General features: G+C 32.1%; 5 protein-coding genes across 5 annotated transcripts; 3 read left to right on the forward strand and 2 right to left on the reverse strand.

The window, feature by feature from the left end:
- Window positions 1-249: 249 nt before the first annotated feature.
- On the reverse strand, window positions 250-3,466 carry LOC105802301 (carbamoyl-phosphate synthase small chain, chloroplastic). Its single transcript, XM_012633866.2, has 10 exons — window positions 3,096-3,466; window positions 2,827-2,959; window positions 2,341-2,429; window positions 2,195-2,255; window positions 2,035-2,102; window positions 1,820-1,948; window positions 1,613-1,722; window positions 1,174-1,521; window positions 674-839; window positions 250-543 (listed from the first exon to the last, which is right to left on the reverse strand). Exons 1-10 carry the CDS (start codon window positions 3,235-3,237, stop codon window positions 494-496), a joined length of 1,296 nt encoding a protein of 431 aa, XP_012489320.2. The 5' UTR covers window positions 3,238-3,466; the 3' UTR covers window positions 250-493.
- Window positions 3,467-7,273: 3,807 nt separating this feature from the next.
- Window positions 7,274-9,104, forward strand: LOC105802300 (uncharacterized). Its single transcript, XM_012633864.2, has 2 exons — window positions 7,274-7,480; window positions 7,557-9,104. The coding sequence occupies exons 1-2, from the start codon at window positions 7,295-7,297 to the stop codon at window positions 8,748-8,750; spliced, it is 1,380 nt and encodes a 459-aa protein (XP_012489318.2). The 5' UTR covers window positions 7,274-7,294; the 3' UTR covers window positions 8,751-9,104.
- A 1,648-nt stretch (window positions 9,105-10,752) lies between these two features.
- LOC105802306 (WAT1-related protein At1g68170) lies at window positions 10,753-13,274 on the forward strand. The gene is made up of 7 exons (XM_012633871.2): window positions 10,753-10,986; window positions 11,137-11,199; window positions 11,381-11,497; window positions 11,731-11,986; window positions 12,340-12,498; window positions 12,689-12,840; window positions 12,969-13,274. The coding sequence occupies exons 1-7, from the start codon at window positions 10,790-10,792 to the stop codon at window positions 13,150-13,152; spliced, it is 1,128 nt and encodes a 375-aa protein (XP_012489325.2). The 5' UTR covers window positions 10,753-10,789; the 3' UTR covers window positions 13,153-13,274.
- Window positions 13,275-16,579: 3,305 nt separating this feature from the next.
- Window positions 16,580-17,412, forward strand: LOC105802308 (uncharacterized). Its single transcript, XM_012633875.2, has 2 exons — window positions 16,580-17,012; window positions 17,135-17,412. Exons 1-2 carry the CDS (start codon window positions 16,710-16,712, stop codon window positions 17,153-17,155), a joined length of 324 nt encoding a protein of 107 aa, XP_012489329.1. The 5' UTR covers window positions 16,580-16,709; the 3' UTR covers window positions 17,156-17,412.
- Window positions 17,413-18,729: 1,317 nt separating this feature from the next.
- On the reverse strand, window positions 18,730-20,362 carry LOC105802307 (uncharacterized). Its single transcript, XM_012633872.2, has 8 exons — window positions 20,240-20,362; window positions 20,079-20,159; window positions 19,876-19,964; window positions 19,618-19,692; window positions 19,472-19,533; window positions 19,305-19,382; window positions 18,946-19,095; window positions 18,730-18,833 (listed from the first exon to the last, which is right to left on the reverse strand). Exons 1-8 carry the CDS (start codon window positions 20,360-20,362, stop codon window positions 18,730-18,732), a joined length of 762 nt encoding a protein of 253 aa, XP_012489326.1.
- Between the last annotated feature and the right edge of the window lie 2,447 nt (window positions 20,363-22,809).

The raw sequence follows: 22,809 nt of genomic DNA on the forward strand, positions 1-22,809 counted from the left end.
ATTTAGTGTTAAATGCCTGACAAATAATGTCATTTAACTAAGATTTGGATGTTAATACAGTTATATTTTTAATAAACAGATTTTATTACGGATAATAAAACCCAACCGACCCAAGTGAAATATACCTTACAGCTTAGTAGGACAGCGGCACCCTACTTGCCATTCGACCAGACCAGACTACCTTTTCGGCTTTGGTAAAGCCAGGATTTCTACTCCCACAAAATTAAAACGGAAGGGGAAGGGGAATGGTTTATCTTAGAAAACGAAAATACTGCCTCACTTTTAGGACAATATAATAATGCTAAAACTAAAACAAGATCCATCAAGTCAGTTCAAACATAGACAACATTCAAATTATCTAAAACTATTTCATAAAAGAAATAGTTCCATAGCCAGCTAAAGCACATACCAAAGGAACCACAGCTGAGAAGAAAGCACATTTACTACGATACTAATACCTGAAAATTGAAACAACCTGACGTTACAGGTTCCTTCAAGCAGCTTGTTTTGTTGACTCCATAAGCTCTATGAATTCTCTAAAAGCTGTACAAAGAAATTAACTTGACTTGAGCAAAGAGACCTTTCTTTAACGAAATAGAAAATTGCAATCTTGGTTAAAAGGCGAAAGACTAAATCAAATTGTCGAAATTAGGTGTAGTAAAGAAATTCTTACCGCAATCTGAATCATGAGGTCCTGGGGATGCTTCAGGATGGTATTGAAGAGACATAATACTTAAAGCAGGATAAGCTAGACCAGCACAGCTTCCATCATTGAGATTAACATGAGTCACTTCTACACCCTCAGGGAGTGAGGCTGGATCGACTGCATAGTTGTGGTTCTGCCAAATCATGAACTCCGATGTCAAAAATATAAACCGAAAGAGATGTTACGACTTTAAACACATACTGAACTGAATAAGTTAGCGGACATACATACAAACATTTAAATACCTAAAACATTGTCAATAGATATAAGAATAATATGTGCAATACTAGGCAAATATGTAAAACTTTTGATTTTATTACTTGTGTGTGCGTGCAGTTTTAGTTGGGGTTGGTTCATCTCAAAGTAAAAAATAAACCCACGCGGAAACACAATGCTTGGAATTGCATAAAAGGGATGCCTCTATGAACTAATTATTCAATGGAAACACTTTGGCTACTTAAACACACCTGAGCGCTAATCTCAACACGGCCATTCCGAAGATTACGAACAGGATGATTTCCACCGTGGTGGCCAAACTTCATCTTAAAGGTTTTACCACCCAAAGCCTGCCCGAGTAACTGATGACCCATGCAAATTCCGAAAACAGGAACTTTCCCTAAAATTTCCTTGACTGTCTCAACGGCGTAAGGAACAGCAGATGGATCTCCTGGACCATTGCTGAAAAGAACTCCGTCTGGCTTCAGCTTAAGGGTTTCGGCTGCTGGCCATGTGGATGGGACAACAGTGATTTTACAGCCATAAGATGCTAAGCGTCGAAGTATATTATGTTTGATCCCAAAATCATAGGCAATAACCTTCAATTCAAAAGGAAACCGAGAAGTGTAAGGGCAGACACAAAACAAGGATCTAAATTCTCCAACATTAACTTTAAAAAGTATTACTAACTCTATAGGTATCTCTATCTCTTCCATCGGAGTTGAAGTCCCATTCTGATTTTGTTTCATCAACCCACTCGTACGGGGCATTACAGGTAACACCACTTATTAAATCAATACCTGTGAAATAAATACGAGAATAATATAGATACAACTGATTTTATCCATATAAAAGTGCTCATAGCTTTCAAATAAGATAGGGGTATCTCAATCTTACCTACAATGTCCCATGAACGTGACATTTCCAAAAGTTCATCATCACTTCTAGATTGTTCAGTGCTCAAAACCCCAATAAGACTTCCATCTTGCCTCAATCTGCGGGTGATTGCACGTGTGTCAACATCATCTGCCATTTTAGGAAGGCATCAAAAGATGAAAATAGGTCGGAGCAGATTCTTAACTAGACACCGAGTTACATGTATTATGACTCACAAATTCCCATAACATTTCTTTCCGCTAAATAATCACCAAGCGTTTCCACACATCTCCAATTGGAAGTTCTGCAAAACATTTAATTAAAATTTGATAACTCAAATAAGCAAACCTTTCATGCCAAACAAGTAAAAAGGGTATATCCAAGAAATTAAATTACGTAATACTTAGACTTCTGATCACCAAACCAGCAAGAAAGCACTGCCTGGATTCATCATCATCTGATGTGGCATGCATCAACATCAGAAAACATAAAGTTTTCAACAATTCAGAAATGCAATGATTCGGCAAGTGAAATTTACTTACCAAAATTTACTCCGGTATTGCCAATATGGGGATTGGTCATCAAGACAAACTGACCAGCATAACTAGGATCTGTTAGAATTTCCTGATACCTGAACAACAATTAATTTGGCCATGCATTAAACTATGCACCTAAGTCCACGTAATTTACACCGTGGCGAGATTCAAAATAAAGGCATAACAGATAAAAAGATAAGCAACTACACTGTAAAGGGAATGACAGCCCTAAACACCCTTTAAAAATAACAATAAAGTAAAAGAAGCAACATGTAATTTCAACCATTATTGTCCAAACACTATATAATCTTACTGAACATTGTTTAAAGTTAATTTTTTTAACAAAGCCTTAATTTATCTAGTCTCACCTTATTTCGGCACTCCATTGTTCATACACAAGATTAGAACAAGTGCAAAATTCTTTAATTTAGTTAAAAGGTATGAAGAGAAATTGAAATTCAAAATACTATATATATATATATATCATGTTACCCTGTTAAAGAAGTGTTGAAAACCACTTCGCCAACTCGGGTACCAGAGGCACCAAAAGATTTAGCCCTCCAAATAGAACCATCTTCAAGAACCAGCCTAGCATCCGCTACCTTCCATGGCCTCTCCGCCAACCCTGAAACCACCCGATACCCAATGATTTTTCAACTTTTATTTATTTATTTATAAGAGAGAGAGAGAGAGAGAGAGAGAGAGAGAGAGAGAGAGAGAGAGAGTTTAGAAGCAAAGAGTGAAAAAGAAAAAAAGTTTACCAGTGGCGGCACCGTCAGAGGAGAGAGGGAGGGAGCATCTTGCGGTTAGAAATCTACATTTGGGTGAAGGTTTAGGTGGGTATGGAGTAGAGAAAATAGAATGGTTGAATTTGAGTGCAAAATCCATGGCGTAGATGCCCATTTCCACTCTGCAAATGGTATTGTTTTAAGGGTTGGAATTCGGTGGTAGAGTACTAAAGCTACTTGGGACAACAATGGATGCTCTGAAGAGTGAAGGTTCCTAAGTGGTTACTTTAGAATTGTTTTCATTTTTTCTTTTTGGTGGGCTTTGGAGAGAGCTAAAGCTAGGTCTTTGGTCCCTAACAAGAAACAACTAGGGACGGCGAAATTCCCCCAACTCGACCGTTCGATTCGGATACTGTGGTATTTTTTTAGGAAATCGGCGGAAATTATAAAAATTGAATACTAAAATTATTATTATACTAATTAAAATATATAATTTAACTCATAAAAAATTAATTTCGAAAATTATAATAACTAAATTATACTTTTTTTAATTAAGTCATCAATGAAATTTTATTTATAATTTAGTAATTATTAATGTAGTTTACCTATTAAAAAAACAGGTCAATAATATATTAATAAAAATATTTTTATAGCATTATTTAAGTAAATAATTCTAACCGCAATAAATAATTTTAAACACATATAAATAATTTATATTTTATAATATTTAGGTAAAGAAAATGCTACTTCCCCTTAGAATTCGTTGTCTCATCTTTTATGATATAATGTATTTCTCTTCCTTCATTTATTTCGATTTATTGAAAACTGTCTGATAAAGACCTGTTCAAACATAATACTGATGGTTAAGCTCTTGGAAACCTATGGAATGTGGGATCAGGTGCACTCATTCGTGACCATCGAAGTAATTGGGTGATTAGCTTCTATAAACATATCTCTTGTGCTAGTAGTGTTCAAGCTGAATTGTGGGCAGCTCCAACTAGTAAGATCATTGAACATTAACGACTTGGAGATTGAAGTTGATGTCACGACCATTATTATCGTATGGCTAATAATAACTCTACTAATCTTATTCTCCCCCTTAGAATGCTCTAATAATTTTTTTATTATTAAACCTTTGCACCATGTTTTCTGGAAGCGGAACAAATGCGTCGATGGACAAATCCAGTTAGGAAGTCATTTCTAATCTAATTCTCTTTCGAATGATGTTTATTAGTTGATAAACCAAGTTGTATTATGTATCGAATTTGACTTTTTTAACCTTTTATGAATCTAGTTATTTTTTCAAAAAAAAAAAAACATTTTCCTTATTTCTTTCCTATCTCTCTAGTTTGAATCTTAGAGTTGGGTCACCGTAGAAGCCTCGTCATAGATTTTATCGATTTCTTTTCCTAGGTTATTGATCGCTTCTATTAGTAGGTTACAATCTTTGGTACTGAAAATTATTTAGATTATTTATATATTTATTTTATTTAGTTTGTAAAGCGTTTATACTTCTTTTATAAATTTTAAAATTTTTTATATTATTTTATAATTTTTATATTTGTTGACATGATAATATGTTGTGCTAGCATCGATTCCACATCGCTTGTCATTGCCATATATTATCTTTTATCACCTCAGCTAAATTTAACAATTAACGTTAACTTAATTAATTTATGGTCAATAAGAGTTTAATTGAGTGTAAATTAACAATCAACACTTAATTAATTTTTAATTTTTTATAAGTTTTTTTACCTTTTAGCTAATTTTATAAATATTATTATATATTTTATTGTAATTTGATAATTTTAAAATGGGTAAATTATAAAAATAGCTACTTTTGTTTGACTCAGATTACATTTTAGTCACTTATGTTTGAAATGTTACGTTTTAGTTACTTACGTTATCGTTTTGTTACGAAATGGTCACTCTACTGTTAAGCTCCGTTACCCCCTTAACGGTGGTCCTATGTGGCAGTTAAAATGGGTTTTAAATGCCAATTTGGATGTCTTACGTGACCGTGCAAATTAAATTTATTTAATTTAAAACCTATTTTCATCCCAATAATTGGGCATCTAAGTTGGCATTTAAAATCCATTTGAATTGCCACGTAGAACTGTCGTTAGGGAGGTAGCGGAGTTTAACGGTAGAGTGACTACTTCGTAACAAAACAATAATGTAAGTAACTAAAACTTAACATTTCAAACATAAGTGACTATTTTTATAGTTTACCCTTTTAAAATGTGTTTTAATATATATATTTAGTTTAATTTTGTAAAAATTAATGTATTAATATCAATATTTAAAATATCAAGATTAAGTTGAAGTCAAATATGGCACCTCTTGTCTTGATATGTATTTATGTAGATTATAACTAATTTTATATTAGATATTTGGTTTAGTTTTATAAAAAATAATATTTAAGATTTTGGGCTAGTTGCTATTTCAAGGTCGAAGTTGGGGTTAAAGTGAAATTTTTTAATAAAATAATTTTGAGTCGGGGCAAGAAGTACAAAAATCACGTTAAAATTGAGACAAGTCAAAAATTACCTGTTTTGTTCTATTGTCATCCCAGCGTGACCAAAAGTCTCTAGTGTCTACTAAGGGTGGGTTTGGATGGATGATTGGGTGCGGTGCGGTGCGTTTAGCTTACTTTTTGTCTCACACTACAGTATCGTTACAGTATCTAATCTCACCGCCACCGCTGTTTTTATACTAACCGCAGGTAAACGCACCGCCCATCCAAACTCACACTAAATCTCATAGAAATAATGTAAGATTTGAGTGAAGCAACTCTTTAGGCATCACACTATGGATCCAACGATCCATCCACACGTGCTTGGTTTCCCCATTGCCAATGTGCCATCTCTTTTGCATTTAGGCATGGAAATATCGTGCGAATTAAGCCAACTTTACTTTCTTTTACGGTACTCATGCTGTATGTTCGTGTTAAGATATATAACTTAAAAAAGATGGTCAAATTCTGCTATCAAACCCTATACTATATGAAAATTACAAATTTAGTCCTTATATTCTAATTTCATCAATTTTAATCCTGACTCAAATGGTAGCAATTATATTTATTAAGTCAAATATTGTTATTAGTCTAAGTTGTAAATTTAGTCAGTTTTTTAATTTGATCATATTGAGTTCTTATGTTTTTTTTAATTTAATCTTTGATTCAAAAGATAACTATTAAACTTATAAATTAAAATAAAACAAATTTTTAGTATTATGTAAAAACAACAAACTTATATGACAATATATTAAATTTAACTTAACAAATTTAATGACTACTCTTTGGATCAAAACTTATATTTGAAAATTAAAAAAGCACATAGATTAAATCTAGAACTTACACATGACATAAAGGTTAATAACTTAATTTAACTTTTATCTGTGTTAATAAATAGGCATAATGACTTTTTTGGCTCTCAAACTTTACAAAAAGGTAATTTCATCCATCTATTTTATTTTTCATCTCTTTTAGCCTTTAAACTTGTATTTTTTGTCAAATCATCTCAACATGGATGAAAAAGCTAACGTTTGTTTATTTTGCCGATGTGTTATACATGAGAATTAGCACGTGGATGACATGTCAATATTTAATTAGTTTTTTAAAATTTTATAAATATTTTTTATATTTTAAAATAATTTTAATGATTTTTAAAAATATATTTTATTTTTTAAAATGAATTAAATGGTGACATGGCATACTCGTGCCACATCGACAAAGTTTAAAAATATTAACTTTTCCAATTATTTTGAAGTGATTTGACAAAAAACATCAATTTAATAACTAAAAAGGCAAAAAAATTAAATAAAAGACTAAAATATTTTTAAAAATAGAAACACTAAATAAACCACCATACCTAATAAATATCATTTTTAAATGAAATTATTAATTCATATTGGAGTTTAATTGGAAATAAACTGGATAAAAGAATATTAGCATAAAAATATGTTAGCATAGTATCTAAAACGTAAATTTCCTGGGAACATAATAAAACAGTGTCCCTGTTTTCAATGTTTGTTTACCGCAGAACAATTGTCGGAAGCCAATGAACCATAAATAAAATTCATTTTTCATTTTCCTCATAAATCTCCTAAATCTTCTCATTCTCTCACTCACCCAGAAAGAAGAGGCCAAGCGAAATATTAAAGAAAAAAGAGAGGGTTTTTAGAATAGGTTGGTTCTCTAGTTTTTGAAAGCTGATATAAAATTTATTAACATGGGATGTTGTGCTGCAAAGCCAAAGGTTTTGAAGGGCCAGGAAGCCGAGGAGCCGATTCCCATACCGTCTTCTAAGTGGGCCAAAGAATCTGTTCCTGAACCTACAGAACCTGAAAACAAGGTCGAACCTGACCTCAATCACCATGGCAACACGCGACGATCTCTTAGTAACTTGTTCAAAGAGGTATGTTTTTTTTTTTTTTGGGGGGGGGGGTTCATATGATGTATCTGTTTATTCAATTAATTTTATTTGTTTGCAGGAGGAAATGGGAATGTTAGCCAAGAATGATAATAACGCAGAATCAGAGCCAACAAAATGCGCACCAATGGAGTCAGTGACAGAAGAATCGTCGAAACCGGCGAAACAAGAATCAGCCGAGCCTTTATATATAGAGCCAAATAAGAAGTCACCGACAGATGCCGAGAAGCTAAATGTAGGCAGTGTGATTCTAGGTGAGGAACCTAAGGAGCCTGTAAAGCCAATCCAGCAAACCTACGAGCCGGATTCTATGCAGGCTGCTCATGGAAACATTGAACCAGAACAATCAGTTGAAGCCAAGCCAGTACCTGATATGGCAGCAAAGAAACTAAAAGAGGACAATGTGAACATGAGACAGGAAAGAGAGGAACCTGCAAAGGCAGATCCTGTGCGGGTTCCTCCTGTTAAGATCATTGAAGTCAAATCAACATCTGAGGAAGCAACAGTTACTGAGAAACTAAACGAAGGCGATATAATTATAGAGCAGGAAATGGAAGAGCCTGCAAAGCCGATGGAGCGTAACAAGAAGCCAGATATTGTGGTTGATACTCCTCGAAAAAATGAATTGGTACGATCATTTGAAATCAAATCAGCACCAGGGGTGGTTTTGTATACCGGAAAACTAAAAGATGGTTTAATTATGAATCAGGAATTCGAGGATCCTGCAAAGCTACTCAAGCAGATCTTTAATCCGGTCCGTATGTCTGCTCCTCCTGGAAATATTGAATCGGTACAACGAATTAAGGCTTATCCAACTCCTGAGGGAGAAAACGATACCCAGGTATCTCCGAAGCCGATCGACAACAAGCCGGATCCCGTTTTTGTTATGCCTGGTGTGACTGAACCCAGACGATCAATTGAAGCCAAATTAGCGCCTACGGTTGAAATAAAGATCGAGGAACTAAAAGAGGAAGACGAGGAACCTGCAAAGCCAAATCCCGGCCTTGAATCAGTACAATCAATTGAAGCCAAACCAAAAACACCTGATGGATCAATAGATACTGCGAAACAAAAACTGGCCAATGTGATTATGAATCGTAAAATCAAGGAACCTGCAAAGCCACTCCAGATTACCGAAAGTCCAGAGTCTTTAATTCTTGCTCCAGCTGGAAATGTTGAACCAGTAGAATCAATCGAAGCCAAATCAGAATCTCAACCAACAACAGATACCGATGTGATTAGTTTGAAACAGTGAAACCTACAAAAGTAAACGAAGCAGACCCACAAATCAGATCATGTGCCTGTTACTGCTTCTGGAAAAAGATGGAATCAGTACAATCAACACCCTTAGGTAGGAGTAGCAAACTACGAATGTGCATTAGACACAAAAGTACGTAGCAGGTGTGTATTTGATACAGAAGGAAATTGGAACAGTAAGGCTACTAGAGAGAGATATTGTAGTAGAAATCTAAGTAGTTTACTTGTTTTTTAGGGTTGGTTTTGAGCGAACTTGGTTTTCGTTGTTTTGCAAGTAATTTATTTTCTTTCATCGTTTTTTATATTTTCTGATGTTTCATATGGACATATGAAATCTTTAGATTAAACGTTACGACCATAGTTTCTTCTTTTATGAATTTGTGTAAGTAATATTAGTATAATATTAACTTTTTTTAAATTATAAGAGAAAATTAAAATTCTAACAAACACGACTCGAATCTAAATACAGTGCTAAACATTATCAATTATCTGCACTCAAACTACAATAACCCTGTTGAACAAAACGAAAATCTTCAATAACTCGAGTATTAGGAACGTGTGAAAATAAATCTCTTTTATTGGTTATTAACTAGATTATGTCCATTAAAAGTGAAAGAGAAAACACGACAACAAGGAACAATAGTTTGTTCTTACAATTTGTAACAATTATTAGTTATTTTTTCAATAATAGTTTTTAATGGAGGTATCTTTTCAAAAGAAAGAAAGAAAGTGGTTATATTATTTTTGAAAAGCATATTATATAAAAAATTGAAGACAAAAGTACCTTTATACTATTATTATTTTTAATTTATATAAAATAAGTTTTGTAGTCCATTTATCAATTCAGTTTATATTATTTGACTCATAATATTAAACTCAATCTATCACTTAATAATTTTTATTAAGGAAAGAACTGAAGTAGGTTAATAGATTTATATCTCATCGAACTTAAGTTTTAATACGAACCATGACTTCATTTCAATGAAATTCTTTGCTATTACACCACAAATTCAATAAACATGCAACTCCCTTCTTTTAAGTTAAAATATATATTGAAGGGAGGCAAGGGCGGAGCTAGAAATTTTTTAGGGATAAAAATAAATTTTAATTTTTAATAGTTTATATCTTTATAATTTTAAAGAATTAAATCAAATTTTATCATTTTAATGGGTCAAAGTACAATTTTACATTTACTAATTTAAAATTTTAAAATTTTTAAAGAACCTAAATGAATAATTTTCAGCACCCTAAATACGCCACTTAGAGGAGGTTGATTAAATTATTGAAAGAAATTTGTGAAGTATCAACCAATGAGAGTTAAGAGACTCGCTAACAAATTGATATTAGAGATTTTATTTCTTCACACGACGAATTTTATTAGGAATTAAACTACCACTAAACCCTAAATTATTAGCTAGTTATTCTTTGTTACTTTTAATCATTGATAAAGTAATAGATGAACATTAATTCCACTACAAAAGCAGAAAAAAAAAAGCCATGAACAAGACAAAGTAAGCCACCACAGACGGCAATCCCATCATATTAGATTATCACTTTAAAAAAAATTTAGTTTTGCATAATATTTATGTCAAACTTATATTTAAAAATTAAAATACGATCTTTCAAATACATTATAAAAATATACTATATTAATATCCATATTTAACATTAAATAACATAAAAAATTTAAAAATGGGTACCTAAGTCACATAACTTAAAAAGTTGCCATTGGTGTCAAATTTCTAGTAGTGTAAGTATGATTCTTAGGAATACATCAAGAAATAGACGGCCAAACATTTAAAGGGACAATCCTTTGAACAACATTTGTCCTTACTTTTGTACAGACAAAATTTTAAAATTAAAATAACTTTGAGATTAATAATTTATTGATATTATTAAAAAAAAAAAGATTTTCCAATCCTTCACGTTCTTCTTTCATTACTTTAAGATGGAAAGTGTGGGTATAGTAAAGGAACTGCAGAACTTTTTATATGGTTTCTTAAGTTTTCTTGGAAAAAAATATACATAATAAAAGAAATGGGGAAGAATTTGTGTGAGATAGTGGAGAGGATGAAAGTAGTAATAGTCCTATTGGTGGTTCAAGCAGCACTTGCAGGTGTGATTGTGTTCTATAAATTAGCCTTGGTTGAGGGAATGAGCATGAGAGTACTCATTGCTTACAGATTCATCTTCGCCACTGCTTGTATAACTCCACTTGCTTTCATCTTTGAAAGGTAACTTTCAAAATTCCTCATGTAATCTGTTTTTTGGGTTTTACTGAATACAACCTTCTAATAGTAGATTATAATTTCAGAGTTTATATTGTGATACTTTGAGCAAGTCATATGATCATATTGTGAGTGTATTTGGATCCTATATTACAGGGAGAGTAAAGCAAATTTAACATGGAAGGTAGTGTTCCAAGGGGTTTTGTCAGGTTTCTTTGGGTAAGAATAACCCAACATCGTTTTCAATTTCAATGAATTTTATCCTTAAATATCTTAACCTGGAATGATGAGTATTTAAATAAATAGAAGAAGAAGAAGCTATGGTAATGTCCTAAAAATCTATTAATAATATTTAACCCTAAAAAAGTCAGATAAAATGTAAGTTCGAAAATCCATGCAGGGGAGCATTGGGACCGAATTTATTCATTGCAAGCTTATCCTTAACATCTTCAACATATGCTACAGCAATGTCCAACCTTGTTCCCATTGCTACATTTATCTTGGCTGCCATCTTAAGGTTTTTCTTTTTTCCTTAAATTATTATAATATGATGTATCATCCGTAATTATAGGCACTGATATACATTTCTATTTAATCATCTTAAGCCTTAACTATCATTATAAGACTATATCCATTAACATTTTTCTCATTTTTAATTATCTAATATTTTAATTTGTATATTTTATAATTACTTTTCATATATTATTTTTTGTTTTTTATTTCTAAAAATTTATTTTCAACTATATGGAGATTGGAGAGATTAGGAATGAAGACATTGGCAGGGCAGGCCAAGTTGTGGGGCACATTGTTGAGCATAGGTGGAGCAATGATTCTCACATTTTATAAAGGAAAAGAACTTAATCTTTGGTCAACCAACATAAACATAGTCAAACATGGTGGACACCATCATACTAGCACCAAACATGCTGCTGTTGGCGATCAAGTCTTAGGCTCCTTGTTGGCTTTAGCTTCTTGCCTAGCATTTGCAATTTGGTACATAATTCATGTAAGTTTTTTATTATTATTATATATAATCATTTTTATTAGGTGCATTCAGTATGTGCACTAAAAGTGAATCTAATTGTTGGATATATTCAGACTAGAAAATGAATTCGATTTAGAGGAATTAATCAAATTAAGCTTACGTTTCAAACTAATCAAGTATTAATTTGAGTTCAAATTATTTCATTCTGGACTCAATAAACATTGGGCTATTCTTTTTAAGCCCAACATTTTTGTTGGAGAATTTCATTTATTGTATCAAATATAAAATTCAGAGAATCACAACTTGGAAATACTTTAAACTTACTATTGTATTTTATACATAAATTACTGGTAAAGGTGAAATGGTTTTTACAGGCCAAGATGGGTGAAAACTATCCATTCACGTACTCGGCTTCTGCATTGTTTTGCATCACAGCTTCAATTGAGGCAACAATTTATACCATAATTACTGACAGGAACTGGTCTGATTGGAAGCTTGGCTGGAATTTAAGGCTTTTGAGCGTTGTTTACACGGTAAACACAGTTCTCATCCAATTTATATATATATATATATATATATTTACATAAAATTTCACTAAGAATGTGTTACTTTTTGTAACTATATTCGTGTAGTATCGGTAATCTATTAACAGTGTATCAGTTAATTTTCATTGGGTTTCTGCTTGTTAAGTACTACTAATGTTTTTTTTTTGTAATAACAAAGGGAGCCGTCGGTTCAGGACTTACAGTAGTTCTTATGTCATGGTGCTTGCGTTTGAGGGGGCCATTATTTGTATCCATCTTCAACCCTCTTACACTCGTATACGTAGCCATTGTTGGATCATTGATCTTCGACGAGAAACTAAGCATAGGAAGGTTAAATTCAAACTCTCTGAGCTACCTACCGAGCATGCATTTTTTCTGTACGAATTTTTAATATTTATTTGTTTTTCTTTTCGTCTCTACTTGCACATGATATTGATCCACATGTTTTCATGCATCAGGATCATAGGGTCGGTGATAATAATTATAGGAGTATACGTAGTTCTATGGGGAAAAGCCAAGGAGAAGAAGACTTGGGAACAGCTAGCAGCACAACCGGAACGGCCGTCGGAGCCTCAAACTGTGGATGTTGTTATTCAAGATGCCGATCACTGTTGTGATCCAAGCAAGCAAATCTCATCCTAGTTAATTATTGCATTCTAGGATGTTGCATTTTGGGATCATCAATATATATATATATATATATGTATGTGACTGTTTTAAGTATATACATAAAAATTCAGTTCAAATTTTTGAGGTGGAATATTTTAATTTAATGTTGGGTATTTTAATTTGATACAATTATATATATAATGTATTAATTTTAATTTAACTGTATATGTATATATATGAAATTTTGATTAAAAATAATTAAATCTAATTATTATTTCTTAAATAAATTCCAATTATTCTTATATTGCTTTAATGTATAAAAAATAAACGAAATTAAAATTCATTTATTAATTGTTGTAGAATGAGTGTACAAAGGGTTTCACGCACAAGACTAGCTGCCACAAGATTTGCTCCATTAACCCTCTGATTTTTATTTAAATCAAACACATATTATTTGCATGGGTGAATGCAGAAGGCAAGCGAGGGCCTGGCCCAATTACAATTTTGTTTCCTTATAAATTATTAAATTAGAAATTTATATATGGTAAATTGTATTTTTTTTTTTTAGAAGAAAAGAGAGCATCATAATGCCTCATTTTAATTTGATGGTAAATTGTATTTTGACCCTTTAAAATATATAAAAAATTATTTAAATTTTTAAATAATGAAATCTAAATTAATATATAATTAAATTATATTTTGATTTTTAAAATTTATAGTTAATTCTAGCCCTCCTAAATTTTTTCTAAATTTCGCACTCAAGGTATATAAATGCATATATATAATTTACTTAAAAGGGAAATGAAGAGACAAATAGCAAACTGCTTGTTAAGAAAGGAATTTTCAGGCAACTTTATAACAAGTTAGGTCAATATTTCTTTCATTTAACCATTATAAACTATTATCTGTCATTTTCAATGAGTCATGATTCATTATAAAATAGAACTAATAAACGCAACATAACCACATTTACATCAATTAATTAATTAATTAAGATGAACCCACAATTTTAATAAATTCATTATCAAAGTTTCAATAATCGCCTCATATGATGGCATGATGATTAAGGGTATTCATCGCCTTAGGCATGGTCTGAGTTTGAGTCACGTTAATAGTGTTGGTTGTTCGGACTTTGCCCTATTATTGTAATTCACAAAAAAAAAATTCAATAATCTTGATTTAAAACAATAGAAATATTCTCTTGGATTCGTTTTTTAGAATACTCTAGTGTTTTCTTGAACATTAGAAATATTCACGCTTGCAGAAACCGCTTTATTATTTGATTGTGTTTGTGTTGAGTACTTTGGTGTCCCGCTTTATTATTAGGCAGTCACTAGTCACCTAATTATGCTTAAGATTTTTTGTCATCAATCTATAAAATGTAACAAAATGATCATCCAACTGGTTATTTTCTTTTTTATCAAATCCTTTCAATCAATGACGAAAATATGCCATAACAGCTTTAAAATTAGTATAATAATATTAGTTTTTAATATTTATATAGTATCATTTTGGTCATAATTCTAAAAGATTTTACGCTTATTTACGTATTATGTAATTTAATTCCGATTCCAAAATTTTTAAAAAATGTTTTTTTTTTCTGTTTACTTCTTTTTTATCCATAACAAAAACAAGTTTTCTTTTGTTACCTAATTTTTCCAACCCTAGCTATCATAACTCCTCCATAAGCCCTCCGACATCCCTTTGCCACCGCAGCTTCGCTAGACCTAGCTGCTTTCAATTGGTCCCATCCTCCCCTTTGTGCTATCCATTACCGAAGATTCGAAGGAGCCTTTTCAGACCCAATTGATCGAAAATCTCCGTGTGCCGCTTGAAGCTAGCCGACCATCTCTCTAGTCAATCAAAGTGCAGACTATTCGAATTTGCAGTTGGAGATCTCAAACAGGAAGATCCAAATAGGAGGCTTAGAACTCTCTAAGGCTAACATGGCGGCCGATCATTTGGCGATGACCAGCTGGTCACCACCCCCTTTCGCCTCCATCACCATACCCTCAACCGGCCATCGGTCGATTTTCTAACATGATTAGGACTGATTGTGGAATAATACACTTTGGACCCGGAAGTGACCTTTGCCTTCCGCATTCAAGGCTTTTCTTTAGCTAGCTCTATGCTCAGCCTTTCTAGAAGTGTGTCTTTTGCTCAGGCGCAAAAAACATGTCCATCTACTGTTTGCTCGACGAGTCTTTGATGACTCATGTTTTGTATGTTGTTCTCCAAGGTTCCACATCTATTGGTTTAGGTTTAGTGGCCACAACTCCATCAATAAGGGAGTTACGGCTTTCAAAGGGAATTCATCGCATCAAGGTGGTCATTTCACTTCTATGGCTATCCACCAATACAATGGCTCGTTTGTGTGGCTTTTAATCATCCTTAGCTCCTCTCATAATCAGTAATGAATGCTTGATTCAAGTGTAGGATCCTCTTGCTGTGTCCAACTCGGACTTTAGGTTTATCGTCTTTTTAGAGCATCGTTTTGTATTATCGTTGTTCGGTTGTACTTGTTGAAAACTTTAGCCTGTTTGGAGCTTTCGCTCTTGTAACTTTGGATCGACTTTGACTCTTGCTTGTGAACTTCTTTCATATGCGAATGATTTTGATTGAAAAATAGAACATCTAATAATTTTATTCCAGATTTCCAAAGGCAATGTATATTAGATCTATCACGACGAATTTTGAAACTTTTTTTACTTTTTTTTTCTATTAGGCCTTTTCTACAAAATCCAACCTCAAAACTCAAATTTCATTTCAGTTAATATTAAAAAACTATATTACCATTAATATTTTAGAATTAAATTTAGATAAAAATATTTTAAAGGATCATTAAATAATAACTCAAATCATACCCATTTTATCTAGGGTTTGTTTGATACCACTGAAAAAGTTAAATCAATTAAAATTAATATTTTAATAATTTAATTTTTATAGATGTTTAATAATTTAAAATAAAACAGTCAATTAGAATTTTCTTTTCTATTAAAAATATAGTAAATAATAAGTAAATAAGAGCTACTTATGACTTAATGAAAATATTTTTAATTTATTTTAATATTATATTACCCTCTAAAACTTTCTATTTAAAATTTAATTTTTATTTAAAATAAATTAAAATATTTAAAATTAAAGATAAAAGATAGAAGATAGAATATATCTTTTTATAATTTAAAATTTATATTTATCAAATAATTTAATTATATTAAATAATTAATTTTAAATAATATATCAAATAATTTTATAACTTTTAATTCAATATTTAAATTTTTAGTATTTATTTTTTACTTGATCAAATATCACCTTAATTATAAAAGATTTTGTTGGACCCGCGACAGGTCTACTTCATAGCAACCACGCTGCACTTTCTTGCCTTCTTTTTTTTTTTTTTCCTTCCTTTAAAAACCTATACAACACGTACCTTAAAACGCGCTCTACGCCCAATCTCTTTAAAGCAAAAACCCGTTCACAAAGTAATCAAAAAGAAGAAGAGAATTCTTGGCCAAACACAGAAAAACAAAAATCAGAGGGAAAATTTTAAAAAATAAGATAATTTTGGATTCTTTGGGTTGATTTTCTCAATGTCGGAATCAAAGTCTTGTTTGGTCAAGTCACAAAAGTCGTCGTCGAAGTTAGATTCCGACATGGCAGCAGCGGCTGAACAGCTGATTCAACTGAGCGATGAAGACAACAACAACAGCAGCAGCTGCACCACCACCACCACTAAGACGAAGATGATCCAAGGCAAAAGATCGTGTGAAGATATAACTTGCGCAAAGATTGAAGAGATTTTTGGGAAAGAAGATGAGATTTTGAGACCAGTTCATAAGAAGCAAAAGTACAAGTCACTTGACAGAATTTACAAGGAAACGAAGCCTATTAAGGTTAGCTATGGAAATAATTTATGGTATTGATCATTGATTTATTCTGGGTTTTGGGTTATAAATCATGATCATCAAGTTTAATTAACTGACTTTGAATAATTTCTTTTGCGTTTTACTTTCAGGTTTTAGTTAAACGGAGTTAGCTTAATTCGGTCCTTATTATTGGGTAATTGGGGGGAAAATGTCTATATTTTGTTGAGTAAAGGTTAAGTTTAGATGAATATAAGCTGAAAAAAGTTGAATACAGTTTGGCAATGGCTGCCTAATTTTCCTTTCAGTTGTTGCCATGCATTTGGATTATCTCATTTTATGTGGGATTATTTTTCTAGTACTACAACATCAACTTGTTGGTAATTTCATTCCTTTAATAATATCGCATGTGAGGATTTTGAAAATGAAATCTCGTGATTTTGAAGGATTTTTTTTTTCATTACTACATGATTTGATATACCATTAAAGATTGAGGTCATAATTAAGAGTGGGAGAGATGTGCTTTAATATCTTTCCTGCTAGTATTGTTACATGAAAATGAAGAATCTAATGCTGTTGGATATACATACATACATATATATTAACTGATGAGAACGCATTATAGGTTAAGTGATATATATTGCAGCAGCAAAACCAGTAGGAGTTCAGTACATAACTAATACAGTCTTGAGATTCCGAGTAACATATATATATGTATAGAGAGAGAGAGAGAGAGAGAGAGAGAGAGAGAGATGTTTTGCAATTCACCATGGAATCCCCATACGAGAACACCTGTTTCATCTTCATGAACTCTCTTTATATCTACTTGCCATGGATCAACAAACAAACGTATATATACATTATCTTTTGCTGAAATATACACATATACATGTACGTATACATTGTTGAGCTTATGAAAATTCTCAAGACAGATATATGTATGATGTATGTATGCATATATACATAATCCTTGTAGGTTTCCAAGTTTGAAATTTCTTTTTGAGCATAGATAGGGATAAAACCATGGAAAGATGGAGAGTTTGTCTTCGAAAGTTTATCAGAATCAAATGAAATTTAAAATGTTATTTTTACTAGGTTTAGGTGTTGTTTTTTTGTAATCTGCATTTCTTTAATGAATATATATGCCTTAGTAAAAAAGGGTTAAAATGCTTGTATTTCAATTGAGAACTACTTAATGGAGTTGTAAGAGTTGAGGACGTGAGCATTTTGCATGCAAACAAAAGTTTTGATTTTTTTTTTTAATTAGAGGTACTTTTGATATTCACTGCTAGATCATGGTAACATTATCATCACTTGCGTGAACAAATCCTAATCTAAGTTTTATTTTTTAAAAGTAAATTAGTTTTTAATTGAAATTCTCCAAAGTTTCATCCTGAAAAATCTAGAGAAAATTCAGATTTAACAAACCAAATTTTTTTTTAAAAATTATTCAAACTGATTAGCAAATAGCATGGAAATGCAATTAAGGGGGAAAAAAGTGCTGCTCTATTATTTCTATTTTTAAAAAACAAAAAAAAAAGGTCGAAAAAAAATGTACAAATGTTCTAGGTATATGTAAATTAAGAGTAAAAAGAGACTTTATCTAGTTGAAATGACCAAAAAGAAAACTTGCAAGCAAAGCTAGTAATATGGCATAAATATTGTGGACTTCATGGTTGATGGAGATACAAGCAGAGCAGGCATCCACATATATCAACTTCAAATACCATATACCAACAACAAGATGTCAAGCGGCTTTTGCTTGGTTTGGCCCAGGTTCCGTCTTCGAATAACGACCACGACCGCCTCCACCACGGCCACGGCCACCTCTTCCCCTCTCTCGGCCACGCCCTAGGAAAGTTTGAAATTATTAGTACACAAATGTTGGCTTAATTCTAATATAATATTATATAACAGTTGGAAAAAAAGGAGTTGAAAGAAGGGTTGGAAAGCACAAACTTACCACGAACTTGGGTAAGGGTTGCATCTGATTCAGCATAGACGCCATAGTATCCTCCACCACCATAGGCACCGCCTCGTCCTCGACCCCGGAAAGAACGCCCTCTTCCACGTCCTCGACCTTTGCCTCCTAAACCATCACCATTATATTCCCCTATAACACACCACATTGCACATCACTCGAAGGTCAGGTATATATCACAGGTTTTTCATGTATTTCGACTTTAGAGTTCATATATATTCTCGTATTTATATTAAAAAACCAATATATTGAATACGAATGTCGAATAGAAATATTTTTTTAAAAATAAAAAAGAAAGTCAGATTATATATTTATAGCTTTGAGATATTAAATTTGAAAACCTTGTGCGTCACCTTTAGCCCTAATCCTTCCTCGACCACCTCGTCCTCTTCCTCGTGCCTTTGGTGGAGGCTCAGGAGCTAAACAACATGAAAGTAGTTAGATAAAACTAAAACAAATTCACCCTTTTTCTTATTGTGATGAGTGTTGGTTTAACAAGATTGTTTACCTCCATCATCTTCGTATTCATTTAAGGGTTTCACTTGATCAGCCTGAAGAGGAGGTTGATATCTGCATTTTATGAGTATTCTAATGTTACCTAAGAATCCTCCAACATATTCACTATTTTTCAATAAAACACGTAGTTTTATTTACCCGGTGGAAGACATATCCAGCTCCTTCTTCGATAACGTAACAGTGATCATCGATACATGACGGGTAATCTCTAGACTGTAATAATAAAAAGACAGCAAACAAAACATCATGATTTATGATCTCTAATAATAAAAAAGAGCACATAATTAAAACCTTGGACACATGAATAAAAAGTCATGAACAACTCACACTCAAATCCGAATAATATAGATTAAAAGAAGTTAATTAGCATATAAAAGAGTGTAGTCGTTTTCATACGGAAGCAAGCCTTCTTCTAGAGGTTCCCACATATCTGTAATATCAGTCGAACCAATAGAAGTAATTTGATGAAGATCAGCAACTCTCCTCTGCAAAAAGAAAAAGCTTTTTAACATTACAATGTATGGAGAAATCTACTAGTTTAGACCTGTCTTGAGTTGGAGAATAGCGATCTGAAAGATATAATCTTTCGATGTTTATACCTTGATTAGCTCTGCAATCATCACAGTCTTATTAATAGCTCTTCCCATTGCTTTAAGAACTATTTCATTGGACCCTTTCTCCTACACAAAATGTAATTTCATCAATAAGATTCACACACAAAGTAAAAACCATGAAATGAAGAAAGAAAATGAGAGCTTACTAAGAGTAGAGTAGTAGCATAAGTAATATAATTCCTTATTCTGCCTTGTGTGGTTATCCTGATTTCGTTTTCGATTATTGGAATCTCTGCTTTTGGCTTCTCCACTCTCTGGTACCTATCCATTCTCACTTTTTCTTTTCTTTTCTTTTCTTCCAATCAGATCAAAAACGCAACGACCAAACCAAAAGTAAAAACAAAGTTCTGGGTTTGGATTTATGTTGGGTTTTATAGTTACATTAAAAAAAAACAATGAAACTGAAATCAAACACTTGTTTTAAGGAAAAAGTGGTTTAAAACTGCAATTAATATCTGTAAATGAAGTTTGAATAATAAAAGCAACTTTCCATAAAGATAGTTTAAAGCACAGGCGAAAAGGTCGGGTCTGGTGAAACGGTCGTTCTTTTTTTTTTTTTTTTGTTCTTTTTGTCGATGGAGATATTGTTTTGTTCTTAAATACTACTACTACGATGAGTTATATGAGAATTAAGGATTTTTTTTTAATGGAAAAAAAATAGTAACGAAATTCAGTTTCACTTCCAGAGTTGGTCCCGGTCTTTTTGCCGATTGGACTGCTCTCTTTCATTGGCCATCGCACTTCACAAAGGTTAGCTATGTCCCGTTTGCTAGGAGTAATTTAAAAAAAAAAAAAAATCAAATTTAATATATGCTTTATTTTACGAAAATAAAATTCATTCGAATTGAACTTGATCGGTTAAAAATAATTTATTTTATCGATTTTTAAATTCAAAAAATAATTATATAACATTTTAGTTATTTTATTATTTTAAATCTATAATGTTTATTTGTAGATAAGAAAAATTAATTTAACTAGAAACCCGTGAATTTAAAAATCAAATCAAATACCTGCAATTAATATCTTAACCATATGCAACCAATCCATTTTCAATATTTCTTTGACACCTTTCACTCAACCCAACCTCCTGCTTTACTTAATAAAAATGAAGTACTTCTACAATTTTAGATAAATTATTGTGAAATTAATTTTAAAATGCGAAAAATATGTTATCTAGATATTAATAGTTTTACACAACACATTCATATTCAAAATTCAAATCTATGAAATATATTTGTTTCAAACATATAAAAATGGAATGTGATATATATATATATATATATCCCACCTTTGGTGTATAGGAAACACATGCTTTTTGTCGAGAAACATAACACGAGGACATAGTTCTCATAAACAGTGCAAACTGATGAACTCCTAACAATACAGGTATTCCTTCTCACTAGACCTGTCCATGGGCCGGGCCCACAAAAAATTTCAGCCCGTTTATTAGATCTGGGCCCGGCCCAAAATATGGTCCTGAGATTTTACCCAGGCCCGGCCCAAAGAAAAAATATGGGGCCCGAGCCCGTCCCGGCCCGGCCCGTTTTTAATTAAAATTAAAATTAAAATTATTTTGTTAATAAAATTAAAACTATTTGTTATTAAAATTAATTGTTAGTAAAATTATCAAATTATTAATTGTTAATTGTATTAATTGTTGTAATAAAATCTAACATTTGATCAGTAAATTTATCAAATTATTAATTGTATTAATTGTATTAATTGTTGTAATAAAATCTAACATTTGATTAGTAAATTTATCAAATTATTAATTGTATTAATTGTATTAATTGTTGTAACAAAATCTAACATTTGATTAGTAAAACAAACTTGATGTTTTATTATTATTATTTTGTAACACTAGTCAATGAAAGTAAATAAACTTAAAATAAAAAACTATTATATTTTAAAAATAAAATATATATTTAATATTTTTCGGGCCGGACCGGGCCAAAAATCTTGCCCGAGGCCCGGCCCATTTTTTAAACTGGCCTAAAATTTTGCCCAAACCCATGTTTCGGGCCTATATTTTTACCCAAACCCTCTCATATTTCGGACGGGCCATCGGGCCGTCGGGCCGGGCCGGGCCGAGCCGCCCATGGACAGGTCTACTTCTCACTCTAGGCGAGCCCAGGGGCAGTCAATCAAGGGCTTTGGCTGGCCTCTCTTGATTTTTTTATTTTTTATTTATCAGTGGTGCCTCTCTTGATTTGATTATATCTTTTTGAGAATAAATGATTTAGTCATATTATTATACTTTTAGCTTTTCACAAAATAATGTTACCAAAATCTTACCGAATCGACCAGTTAAAGTGAAAGAACCGAAATATAATTACACAAATAAGTAGTTAATCCATAAAAAAAATAAAAATCAGTGTTTAAACCAAGCAAACGGTTTATTAGACTGAAAAACATTGAGAACCACTAATGCAGTTTAAGCTATTTTATTTTGATGCACACAAAAATCCTGAATTCGTCCGACACTCGAAGATAACTAACACTCGCTCGGCAGTCGGCGCATAGCTCTTTGCTAGTTAGCATCGCTCCAAGCCAAGAAGGAACTTCACTCAACAATCCACTGCTCTACTAACATTCCAACACACCGACAATCATTGTTAGCATGTGACACAGATAACTTACCTGCATTTTGCCGTATAAATCTGGGTTGAAAGTACATTTTACCTTTATCTCATTTAAAAATTGTCTGGTTGATAGG

Source organism: Gossypium raimondii, chromosome 11 (genome assembly GCF_025698545.1).
Source record: "Gossypium raimondii isolate GPD5lz chromosome 11, ASM2569854v1, whole genome shotgun sequence".
NCBI lineage: Eukaryota > Viridiplantae > Streptophyta > Magnoliopsida > Malvales > Malvaceae > Gossypium > Gossypium raimondii.

Excerpts from the sequence above, each read along its gene's own strand:
- LOC105802300 (XM_012633864.2), top strand. The coding sequence starts at position 7,295 with ATGGGATGTTGTGCTGCAAAGCCAAAGGTTTTGAAGGGCCAGGAAGCC. Across the intron at positions 7,481-7,556 it reads TTAGTAACTTGTTCAAAGAG|GAGGAAATGGGAATGTTAGC; the intron begins GTATGTTTTTTT and ends ATTTGTTTGCAG.
- LOC105802308 (XM_012633875.2), top strand. The coding sequence starts at position 16,710 with ATGTCGGAATCAAAGTCTTGTTTGGTCAAGTCACAAAAGTCGTCGTCG. Across the intron at positions 17,013-17,134 it reads AGGAAACGAAGCCTATTAAG|GTTTTAGTTAAACGGAGTTA; the intron begins GTTAGCTATGGA and ends TTTTACTTTCAG.
- LOC105802301 (XM_012633866.2), bottom strand. The coding sequence starts at position 3,237 with ATGGGCATCTACGCCATGGATTTTGCACTCAAATTCAACCATTCTATT. Across the intron at positions 2,960-3,095 it reads CTCTGACGGTGCCGCCACTG|GGTTGGCGGAGAGGCCATGG; the intron begins GTAAACTTTTTT and ends GGGTGGTTTCAG. Across the intron at positions 544-673 it reads ACCTCATGATTCAGATTGCG|CTTTTAGAGAATTCATAGAG; the intron begins GTAAGAATTTCT and ends TTCTTTGTACAG.
- LOC105802306 (XM_012633871.2), top strand. The coding sequence starts at position 10,790 with ATGGGGAAGAATTTGTGTGAGATAGTGGAGAGGATGAAAGTAGTAATA. Across the intron at positions 11,987-12,339 it reads CAATTTGGTACATAATTCAT|GCCAAGATGGGTGAAAACTA; the intron begins GTAAGTTTTTTA and ends TGGTTTTTACAG. Across the intron at positions 12,841-12,968 it reads GAGAAACTAAGCATAGGAAG|GATCATAGGGTCGGTGATAA; the intron begins GTTAAATTCAAA and ends TTCATGCATCAG.
- LOC105802307 (XM_012633872.2), bottom strand. The coding sequence starts at position 20,362 with ATGGATAGGTACCAGAGAGTGGAGAAGCCAAAAGCAGAGATTCCAATA. Across the intron at positions 19,693-19,875 it reads CTAGAAGAAGGCTTGCTTCC|TCTAGAGATTACCCGTCATG; the intron begins GTATGAAAACGA and ends TTATTATTACAG. Across the intron at positions 19,534-19,617 it reads CTGGATATGTCTTCCACCGG|ATATCAACCTCCTCTTCAGG; the intron begins GTAAATAAAACT and ends CATAAAATGCAG.